Below are 10,023 nucleotides of genomic sequence, written 5' to 3'. Positions count from 1 at the left end.
ACACACACAGACACACACACACACACACACCTACACACACACACACAGACACACACACACACAGACACACACACACACACACCATGCTGCGCCTGCAGACAGACCCTCAGTGTGTCTTTAATTAAATCTTGGCTCCCGGAGGAAATTGCCCATTTAGCCGTAAACTCCCAGAATTCCTGCTGGCTCCGTCTCCACGACAAAGACCCGTCTCTCAGCTGACGGGCCAGGTTCTGTGGGAGCTGGAGTGGAACCAGAACCAACTAAATGCTGCTGGTTCTGCTCAGTCACCTGACTGTAAATGATCATGTGTAATTTTCTGATGTGAAGTCTCGATGTTGAAGGAGGTTCTGGTTCTGGTTCTGCAGTACTGGTACGAAGGAGATGAGGCCGGAGACCTCCAGGTGGACTTCTCCATCGTCTGGGACGAAAACTTCCTGATTGACAAGCCCACCTTCATGAAAGGTATTTGTCCTTCATTCATTCAGGCGGTTATCAGTGATTATTAATCTGGGGGACAATTAATAACCAGAACCACCCCAGTGGGCCAGAGGTCGATTCTGATTCTGCCTGTTGGACTTCTCCACAGCTTTGCTGTATAAGTGTGAAGCGCAGCGCTCCAGCTGTGGCCAGTGCCTCAAAGCGCCCCCTGTGTTCGAATGCGGGTGGTGCGTGGAGAGCAGGAAGTGTCTCCTGCGGCAGCACTGCCCCTCGCCGGAGCAGAACTGGATGCACCACGGCCGCCACAACCTGCGCTGCAGCCATCCGCGCATCACCAAGGTGGGTCTTCCACAGCATTCCCCTCAGGGTTCTGTTGGGCACTTCTGACCCGCCGTCTCCTGCAGATCGACCCGCTGACCGGACCCCGCGAGGGCGGCACCCGCGTCGCCATTGAGGGCGAGAACCTGGGTCTGCAGGTCAAGGAGATCACGCACATCCAGGTGGCCGGCGTCCGCTGCAACCCGGTGCCGTCGCTGTACGTCAGCGCTGAGAGGTCAGTGTGGCGAGTCTGGGTCAACACGCTAGGTAACAGGCTAGCAAAGATGTCAGCCTGTTAGCTAGCCTGTAATAGCAAACATGCTAAGGAACATGCTAAAAGATGCTAAGCAGGCGTACTCCTGACTCTGCCGGGCCGTCTGCAGGATCGTGTGCGACATGGCCGAAGCCCTGCTGCCCCACTCGCCCGGCGGGCCAGTGGAGCTCTGCATCGGCGTGTGCAGCGCCGAGTACCGGACCCTGTCCACCCAGACCTACTCCTTCGTGGTGAGTCTCCACTGGGCCCAGTTAGCTTCTCAGATACAGGTTCTAGTTAGCTTTCCATGTAAGAAGCTTATGTAGCGTAGTTGAATCTGCGCTGTGTCTTGTGGGAATAACAGCCAGACAACAGCTGATCTAAAGGCACTTTTAATACTCCTGCATTCAAACAGCAGAAAATAATCCAAACAGGATCTTTCTCCTCACAATGCTCCACAGCGCCTGTTTAACACAGTTCGAGTGCCCCAAAGCACATTATTTTACAAAACATATCACTTATACTTAAAATACACTTATTAAACACAGAAAACAAAACTTCTTACCTTCTTCCACAGAATCCAAACAGAAAGAGCGGGAAAACCTTTCATGAACTATAATGGTGTGACCCGTTACTTTTTCTTCTTAAACCCCGAATTGACACTCAAAACAATATATGAACTCAATATATTCAACAGTAGAGATAACAATTCACATTTTCATTCACAACACACCACATTTAAATAAAAATAATAATTTGGAAACGGGAAGTTACCTGCTGTTTTGCAATGGATCTGCCGTCTTTTCAAAATAAAAGCTGCCAGTGCTCATATGAGTTCCCACTGGAATAGCTTATCACTTGACAATCTAGTGTAACAACATCACACTGCTACACTTAGTTAGCTTCTTAGGTCTAGAAGACGAAAAACCTGGTCATAATTCTGGTCAGAACGGCCGATCCAATCCGTTTCGTGATTAAAATGATTCCCTGGTTTCCTCAGAGCCCAAGCTTCACCCGGATCCGCCCCCTGATGGGGCCCGTCTCCGGAGGAACCCGGCTGACGGTGATCGGGCGACACCTGGACTCCGGCAGCGGCGTCTCTGTGTTTGTCCACAAGGAGGAGTGTCTGTTTGTGAAGTGAGTCCATTGGGGAAGCTTCAGGTTCTTGAGCAGACGGGAAGCCGGCCCAGAAAACCTCCAGACCACCGGCAGGTTAACGGCATCTCTCCTCCTGCAGGCGCACCAATCGGGAAATAGTCTGCATAACACCCGCCTCGCCAACCGGCGCCGGCCTTGCCCCCGTGCGCCTGATGATCGACCGGGCCGAGGTGACCAACACCGAGGTCAGCTACAGCTACAGCGAGGACCCAACCATCTCCGGCATCGAGCCCAACTGGACCATCCTCAAGTGAGATCGGTTTCACTGCTGCGCCGCAAACAAGCACTCAGACTTCCTATACTGCCTCCTTACAACCACAGACTTCATTAGTGTTTACTGTGAAAAACCAACATGACGGTTTACAACTGGGAAGGAAAATGTTCACAATTCAAACAGATAAAAAACTGAAAAGTGCGGTGTGCAAAAGTTAGATGTTAGGAACATCTGGATCAATTGGGGGTCTGGTGGAGCTCATCATTAATCAATGTCCGGTTGTAGATCCAAAGCCAGGAACTGAGCCATCAGAACCAGAACCGACCCAGAACCCTGACCCCATCCCTGTGTGTTTGTCCAGTGGCAGCACACTGATCACGGTGACGGGAACCAACCTGCAGACCATCCAGGAGCCAAAGGTCAGGGCCAAGTACGGCGGCGTGGAGACCAGCAACGTAAGACACCAGCTGGAGCGCCGCCTCCTCTTCATCCTTCTTCCTCTTGGTCCTCTTCATCCTCCTCTTCCTCTGCAGTACTGCACCGTGGTCAACAACAGCACCATGACCTGCCTGGCTCCCGGCCTCGTCTACAACAAGCCCGACCCGCCAGAGGGGGCGCTGCGGCCCGATGAGTTCGGCTTCATCTTGGACCAGGTACCAGCTGGGTTCTGATGTGTTTCCGGTCTGGTTCTGACCGGGTTGTGTGTGTGGACTCCATGCCAGCTCTCTCTCTCCTCCACCTGTCCAGGTGTCGTCTCTGCTGGTCCTGAACTCCACCCCTTTTACCCACTACCCCAACCCGACCTTCGACCCGCTCGGCCCCGCTGGGATCCTGGAGGTCAAGCCGGGTTCCCCCATCATTCTGAAGGTCAGAGGTCACGGGAGCGACGCGCAGGGCGTGGCAGGGCTTACCTGCGGCTCACCAGGTGTGTTCTGGTTCCAGGGGAAGAACCTGATCCCGGCGGCGCCCGGCAACGCCCGGCTGAACTACACCGTCCTCATCGGAGAATCGCCCTGCCTGCTCACCGTCTCTGAGAACCAGCTGCTCTGCGACTCGCCGGACCTGACCGGGGAGCAGCGGGTCGCGGTGAGTCCTGACTGGTTCTGATTGGTCCGCTCAGGACGAGGACCGACTGTCCCCACACGGGACAGTCCATATGGGGACAGTGCGGTTCCGTCCGGACGGGCCCATCTGGAGCTTTTGGGAACGTTCCTGACCCATCGCAGGTCCAGTTGGGACCTGCGATGGGTCCCAACTGGACCTGTTGGGGCTCTTTGAACTGGGACCGGTTCCTCATGGCTCCTACTGGTTTCCCTCTGTGGCGCTGGGACCAGTTTGGAGCTCCAGGATGAAGATCTGCAGCCATCATCATTATTTACACAAACGATCCACGTTGAGCTTAGCCTGAAACGTTGCGCCACATTGGATTCTCTGCCACGCAAAATCTCTGAGTGAACACTTCACACAGTCAGGACCCGACCCGCTGCGTGAAGCAGGTCGGTCTTTCATCGAAGGAGGAAGAGGAAGGAGCTGTAAAGGTGAAGGTCATTAGCTACAGCTACAAGTGAGGTTAACTGGAGCCAATGAAGATAGTTGGTGCTAATGAAGCTAATTTTGAGCTAATTGGAGCTGATGAAACTAATTGGAGCTAACATAGCTAATTTGAGCTAATGAAGCTAATTGGAGTTAATGAAGCTAATTGGAGCTAATGAAGCTAATTGGAACAAATTGGAGCTAATTGGAGTTAATGAAGGTAATTGGTGCTAATGTAGCTAATTGGTGCTAATTGGAGTTAATGAAGCTAATTGGACCTAATGAAGCTAATTGGAGCTAATTGGAGTTAATTGGTGCTAATGAAGCTAATTGGTGCTAATGAAGCTAATTGGAGCTAATTGGAGTTAATGAAGCTAATTGGAGTTAATGAAGCTAATGGGAGCTAATTGGAGTTAATTGGTGCTAATGAAGCTAATTGGAGCTAATGAAGCTAATTGGAACTAATTGGAGCTAATTGGAGTTAATTGGTGTTAATGAAGCTAATTGGAGCTAATGAAGCTAATTGGAGCTAATTGGAGTTAATGAAGGTAATTGCTATGATATCAGAATCTTGCCAGATGAATTCTGCATAAGCTGATGAAACGCAGCTTCAGCGTCTCAATAAGATCTAGAAATCTACTGTAGTTTATAGAGCTGCAGATTCCAGATTCTGAACCTGAAGTCAGGCTTCGCTGGCAGCTATTGATACATTATTAATATCATTGATTATTAAACATCAGAGCGCCGTTATTAATTCATCAGTTTGTTCAAACTGGATCAATATTTACTCTGCAAACAGGAAACACTTTAATCCGAGCTGAGATGAAGACTCACCTGAACACCAGTTGGAGCGCAGAGTGTGTGTGTGTGAGGGTGTGTGTGTTTTATAAACTGTAAAACTCTGTCAATCTTTCATAAGCCATTAATTATATGAATATTTATGTTAAATTTTTTATCCATACAGAATTTAATAAAGTTAAAGCAAACAGCACGTTTATATTTTGTTCTATTTATTGTTTTTAATCGTTTCTTTTCGTCTCATTACTGCATGAGTGATTTTTTTAATTATTTTTTTCAGTTATTAGCCGAAAATATATGTAACATAACTAAAAAAATATACTTATGGGTATAATAATAATAACAAATGTAATGCATTATATGTACATGTATGTATATCATATGGTAATATATATACGTACATATTAATCAATTATGTTTAACAACATAATTTGTAGTGGCTGTGGTGGCGCGGGGCTTCAGCACACTCCACATATGGAGGCCTCAGTCCTCCACGTGGCCGTCGCAGGTTCGATTCCCGTCTGGCAACCTTTGCATCCCCTTCTCTCGTTACCGTATTTCAATTCACTATCAAATAAAGGCCACTAGAGCCAATAAAAAGAGAAAACATTTATGTAAAATATTGCCATAAAATGAATTAAAGGCCTTTTTTTCATGGCCAAACCTCTGGTCACATGACCCTTGACCCTAACCTGCCTGTCCTCCTGTAGATCCAGGTGGGCGGTCTGGAATACTTCCCGGGGATTCTCCACATTTACTCCGACAACACGCTGACGCTGCCCGCCATCATCGGCATCGGCGCGGGCGGCGGCGTTCTGCTCATCGCCATCATCGCCGTGCTCATCGCCTACAAGAGGAAGACCCGAGATGCCGACCGGACGCTGAAGCGCCTGCAGCTGCAGATGGACAACTTGGAGAGCCGGGTGGCGCTAGAGTGCAAAGAAGGTGGGTGATCGCTTGGCTCCATCACCCTCGGTCCACTCGTGAATATAACTTCCTGTCCGTCCTGCAGCCTTCGCCGAGCTGCAGACCGACATCCAGGAGCTGACCAACGACATGGACGGAGTCAAGATCCCCTTCCTGGAGTATCGGACCTACACCATGAGGGTCATGTTCCCCGGCATAGAGGAGCACCCGGTGCTCAAGGAGCTCGATGTACGTACGACCGCCGATTCGGCCCAAACCCACGCTTCTACCGAGCCTCGCGCCCCAGACGGTCCCGACCAGAACCCAGCTGGTAACGCTTCTCTCTCCCTGCAGTCTCCTGCCAACGTGGAGAAAGCTCTGCGTCTCTTCAGCCAGCTGCTCAACAACAAGATGTTCCTGCTCAGCTTCATCCACACGCTGGAGGCCCAGAGGTCCTTCTCCATGCGGGACCGAGGGAACGTCGCCTCCCTGCTGATGGCCGCTCTGCAGGTACCGACCTGAAAGTCTGGGAACGGCCCAAAGGCCCCAAAGGCCCGGGAAATAAATAATAATTATCAATTCAAATTCTTCTTTCTTCTGCTTTCCTTCCATCTCTGTGCCACAATCTGCACAGGTCTCATGTCGCCCCTAACAAGATAACGCCCTGGGTGGTTGCTCATATGGCCCGTGTCAGAAACCACCACTGTCTGAATCATTAAACACAGCAACCATGGCAATGCACTAACAGTAAACAGTCATCCATGAACACTGACCAAGGAGCAACTAGCAAGAAATAACTGGACTGTTGTCTCTCTGTCTCCTGCATGAAACCAGACGGCACACAGATGATGGGTGACAAAAATAATCAAAGAGCAATGAACATTCTCTTTGTGTGATGTTACGTTCTTGTATTTTATTTATTCAATGATTAAATAAATATTTTAATAATGCAACAGACTGGCGACCTGTCCAGGTGACCCCGCCTCTCACCCGGAAAGTTAGCTGGAGGCAGCAGCTCCTGCTGACCCCACTAGGGGGACAAGGGTCCAGAAATGGGTGGATATATTTAGTAAAATAGAATAATGATAGAATGGCTACAAAGAACGGCTCTCAGTGAGACTCCAGTCCTGTCGATTACAGTGAAGAGCCGTTCAGAAGAATCGGATCGTTCGTGAGTCACATGACTATATTAGACTTTGTCTCAGCATCGTTGCACATGTGCAACACTTCAGTCAACAACAAGCGCAGGAAGTGACGGCATTTATCATCGCAAACGCAACATACGTGTCCCTGTACAGCTAGCTTTGCTAGCATCACCTCACAGAGCTCACCTTCCTTTGAGCTTCTTTTCTAAGTGACACTAAAAGTTAGTTGTAGCCGCACCGTCTGTGAAAGCGAAGCGCTGCTGAATTTACATGTCGCCATGTCTGATGATTTATGTAGCGGATTTTTATTACCGACAATTACAGACATCTTCTGCCGCTCAGAGGAAACCACTGCATGTGTCAGAGCGCCGCGTGCTAAAGGGAGTTAAAGGGGGCCGACGGGGGGCAGCAGGAAACACAAACACGTAATTAGTAAGTTACGTTATTTATTACATGTGGTGGCAATTCAGTGATATTTCCACGGTTGTGGTCCTGAAATAAAATCCAGAGTCGTCAACGACCGAGACCATCAAGAAGTATTCTTGAGACCAAGACTGGTCTCAGGTACTACAACACTAGCTGAACCACAGAGGACAGAGCACAGAACCCTGAGGGACACCGTACATAATTCAATCCCAGACTATGATTCTGACCTGTGACCTCCAACCTGTCTCCTCAGGGTCGGATGGAGTACGCCACGGTGGTGCTGAAGCAGCTGCTGGCGGATCTGATAGAGAAGAACCTGGAGAACCGGAACCACCCCAAGCTGCTCCTCAGGAGGTTCGCTCTGGCACCCACAGTACCACACCAAGTCGGTTCCTATGTGACCTTTGACCTCTGTCTGTTTAGAACAGAGTCTGTTGCTGAGAAGATGCTGACCAACTGGTTCACCTTCCTGCTGCATCGCTTCCTGAAGGTAACCCCGCCCCCCGGGCTGCCGGCCAATCAGATCATTGCTGTGGAGGACGAGCAGAGGAGAGTTGGACGCTGATGGGCCTGTGGGCCCCCACCCCGAATGTCTTCCCTCCCCGCTTTCCCCCCCAGGAGTGCGCCGGGGAGCCGCTCTTCATGCTCTACTGCGCCATCAAGCAGCAGATGGAGAAAGGGCCGATCGACGCCATCACCGGAGAGGCGCGCTACTCTCTGAGCGAAGACAAGCTGATCCGGCAGCAGATTGACTACAAGCAGCTGGTAAAGGTTCTGGTTCTGGTTCTAGAGCTGAGGGTCCACCTTTCAGAACCGAACCTTTGAACCTCAGTAGTTTTACTGTTTACCGAGTCCGGCCTGGATCGCTGAGCCGTTTCCATAGCAACGGGCTTCCCATTAGGATTAGGAGCAGACTGAAGGTTCACTGCTTCTGGGTTAATATGGAACCAGAACAGGACCGATCCAGAACTGATCTGGAACCGATCCGGAAATTGCCAGGAGCTCACAAAAGAAAACAGGTGGTCAGAACCGAGCTAACGGGCCCGGCAGGTCGCGGGCCGGTTCTGCGGAGACTGCGGTCTTCGGTTGTCCTGGTTCCGTTCCCAGTTGATGTATTTTGGATATTTAAAATGTTTTCCAGTTCAATGATCTTCAGAACACTGAGAGGATTTTCCTTTAGCATATTATCATTTATCGCAATGAATCCTGGGAAAAAGTATCGTCCAGATAGACGCGGTATCAGGTCTGCCTGGTACAGAGCCTTCCATGGTCTGTCGGTTCTGATTGGACCGACAGGCAGAGCCTTCCTTACTCTGAAATGTAGCCTGACTCCCAGTGATCCCGTCACTGGTTCTGACCCGGCATTCTGGTTTCAGAGCCCAATCTGAGCTTTCAACCAGAACCCAGTCCTCTGGTTGCTGATCCCAGATCTGGGACAGAACCGGGTCAGAACTGGGTCAGACTTCAGGCTGGGGTCCCACTGGGCTCCTTAACTGGACCTCCAGGCAGCAGGCCAGATTCTGAGATGTTCTGCTGCTGATTTCTGGAGCAGGAATTTTGTAGAAACGGAGCATCTCTCCCTCAGACGCTGATGTGCATCCCTCCGGAGGGCGAAGCCGGAACCGAGGTACCGGTGAAGGTTCTGAACTGTGACACAGTGACCCAGGTCAAAGACAAGCTGCTGGACGCCGTCTACAAAGGAATCCCGTTCTCCCAGCGGCCGCAGGCCGACGACATGGACCTCGGTACCGCTCCACCACGCTTCCTGGTTCTGCTGGCCCCGTCTGACCTGTTCTGACCCGTTCTGTTAACGGTTCTGTGTTCTCAGAGTGGCGGCAGGGCCGACTGACCCGGATTATCCTACAGGATGAAGACGTGACGACCAAGATAGAGAGCGACTGGAAAAGGCTGAACACGTTGGCTCACTACCAGGTACGGAACCGGGCCCACCAGAACCGGGTCAGAGGATGGTACTGGTACATGTTTTACTGAGTTAAAGAGAACCGGGTCCAGATCAGGTCCGGTTCTTGCTTACAGAATGTTGTTGGCGGAAACGGGCCGGTGAAGCGGTTCGCCAACTGATGTGTGGTTCTGGTTGCTAGGTAACAGATGGTTCCCTGGTGGCGCTGGTCCAGAAGCAGGTTTCTGCCTACAACATCGCCAACTCCTTCACCTTCACCAGATCCCTCAGCAGATACGGTGAGCCGGACCGGTCGCTGCAGTCGGGTTTAACGGGTCGGGTTCAGCTACCGAGTCCAGATCCAGGACTTCTACCTTATCAGTCCTAAAGACCAGCTCGCTGTGGGAAAAGCTGAATGCTTCCAGACTGATTGTAGTTTTATTTATGTCACCATAAATATTTTGGTTCTCATCTGTTCGTCTCCGCCATCAGAGTCCTTACTGCGGACGTCCAGCAGTCCCGACAGCCTGAGATCCAGAGCTCCAATGATCACCCCAGACCAGGAGACAGGTACTGCAGAAACATCCGAGATCCTCATGGAGTAGACCTGGGTGTTTGTAGGAGCCAGGCATGACTCAGTAGAGATCCGGCTTGGCCTCTGGTGACGCTCCACCATTGTCTGTTTGCAGGAACTAAACTTTGGCACCTGGTGAAGAACCACGAGCACAGCGACCAGAGAGAAGGAGACCGGGGCAGCAAGATGGTCTCTGAGATCTACCTGACCAGACTGCTGGCCACCAAGGTAACGCCTTAAAGCAGACTGCTGGCCACCAAGGTAACGCCTTAAAGCAGACTGCTGGTCACCAAGGTAACGCCTTAAAGCAGACTGCTGGCCACCAAGGTAACGCCTTAAAGCAGACTGCTGGCCACCAAG

The 10,023-nt window shown here is 50.9% G+C and overlaps 1 protein-coding gene across 5 annotated transcripts in view; it reads left to right on the top strand.

The window, feature by feature from the left end:
- The window catches only part of plxna3 (plexin A3), a 60,671-nt gene that overhangs the window by 35,791 nt on the left and 14,857 nt on the right, over positions 1-10,023 (top strand). For 3 of the 5 annotated variants that reach the window (XR_001660290.1, XM_007541940.2, XM_016665988.1), the window contains exons 13-33: positions 366-462; positions 587-777; positions 843-991; positions 1,140-1,260; positions 2,010-2,146; positions 2,247-2,417; positions 2,743-2,836; positions 2,915-3,034; positions 3,129-3,248; positions 3,324-3,467; positions 5,423-5,657; positions 5,725-5,867; positions 5,973-6,128; positions 7,443-7,543; positions 7,613-7,679; positions 7,808-7,954; positions 8,775-8,934; positions 9,018-9,121; positions 9,292-9,388; positions 9,582-9,659; positions 9,779-9,891. Coding sequence is in view for 4 of the 5 variants with exons in the window: in XM_007541940.2 (XP_007542002.1) it covers positions 366-462; positions 587-777; positions 843-991; positions 1,140-1,260; positions 2,010-2,146; positions 2,247-2,417; positions 2,743-2,836; positions 2,915-3,034; positions 3,129-3,248; positions 3,324-3,467; positions 5,423-5,657; positions 5,725-5,867; positions 5,973-6,128; positions 7,443-7,543; positions 7,613-7,679; positions 7,808-7,954; positions 8,775-8,934; positions 9,018-9,121; positions 9,292-9,388; positions 9,582-9,659; positions 9,779-9,891 (2,745 nt within the window). In the remaining variant the exon portion in view is untranslated. Of the gene's footprint in view, positions 1-365; positions 463-586; positions 778-842; positions 992-1,139; positions 1,261-2,009; positions 2,147-2,246; positions 2,418-2,742; positions 2,837-2,914; positions 3,035-3,128; positions 3,249-3,323; positions 3,468-5,422; positions 5,658-5,724; positions 5,868-5,972; positions 6,129-7,442; positions 7,544-7,612; positions 7,680-7,807; positions 7,955-8,774; positions 8,935-9,017; positions 9,122-9,291; positions 9,389-9,581; positions 9,660-9,778; positions 9,892-9,924; positions 10,004-10,023 lie in introns of those variants that run through there. The other 2 variants (XM_016665990.1, XM_016665989.1) reach the window with 2 other exon arrangements.

This window comes from Poecilia formosa, unplaced genomic scaffold (genome assembly GCF_000485575.1).
Source record: "Poecilia formosa unplaced genomic scaffold, Poecilia_formosa-5.1.2 Scaffold643, whole genome shotgun sequence".
NCBI classification, from domain to species: domain Eukaryota; kingdom Metazoa; phylum Chordata; class Actinopteri; order Cyprinodontiformes; family Poeciliidae; genus Poecilia; species Poecilia formosa.
This window is presented reverse-complemented; position numbering and strand designations above follow the sequence as displayed.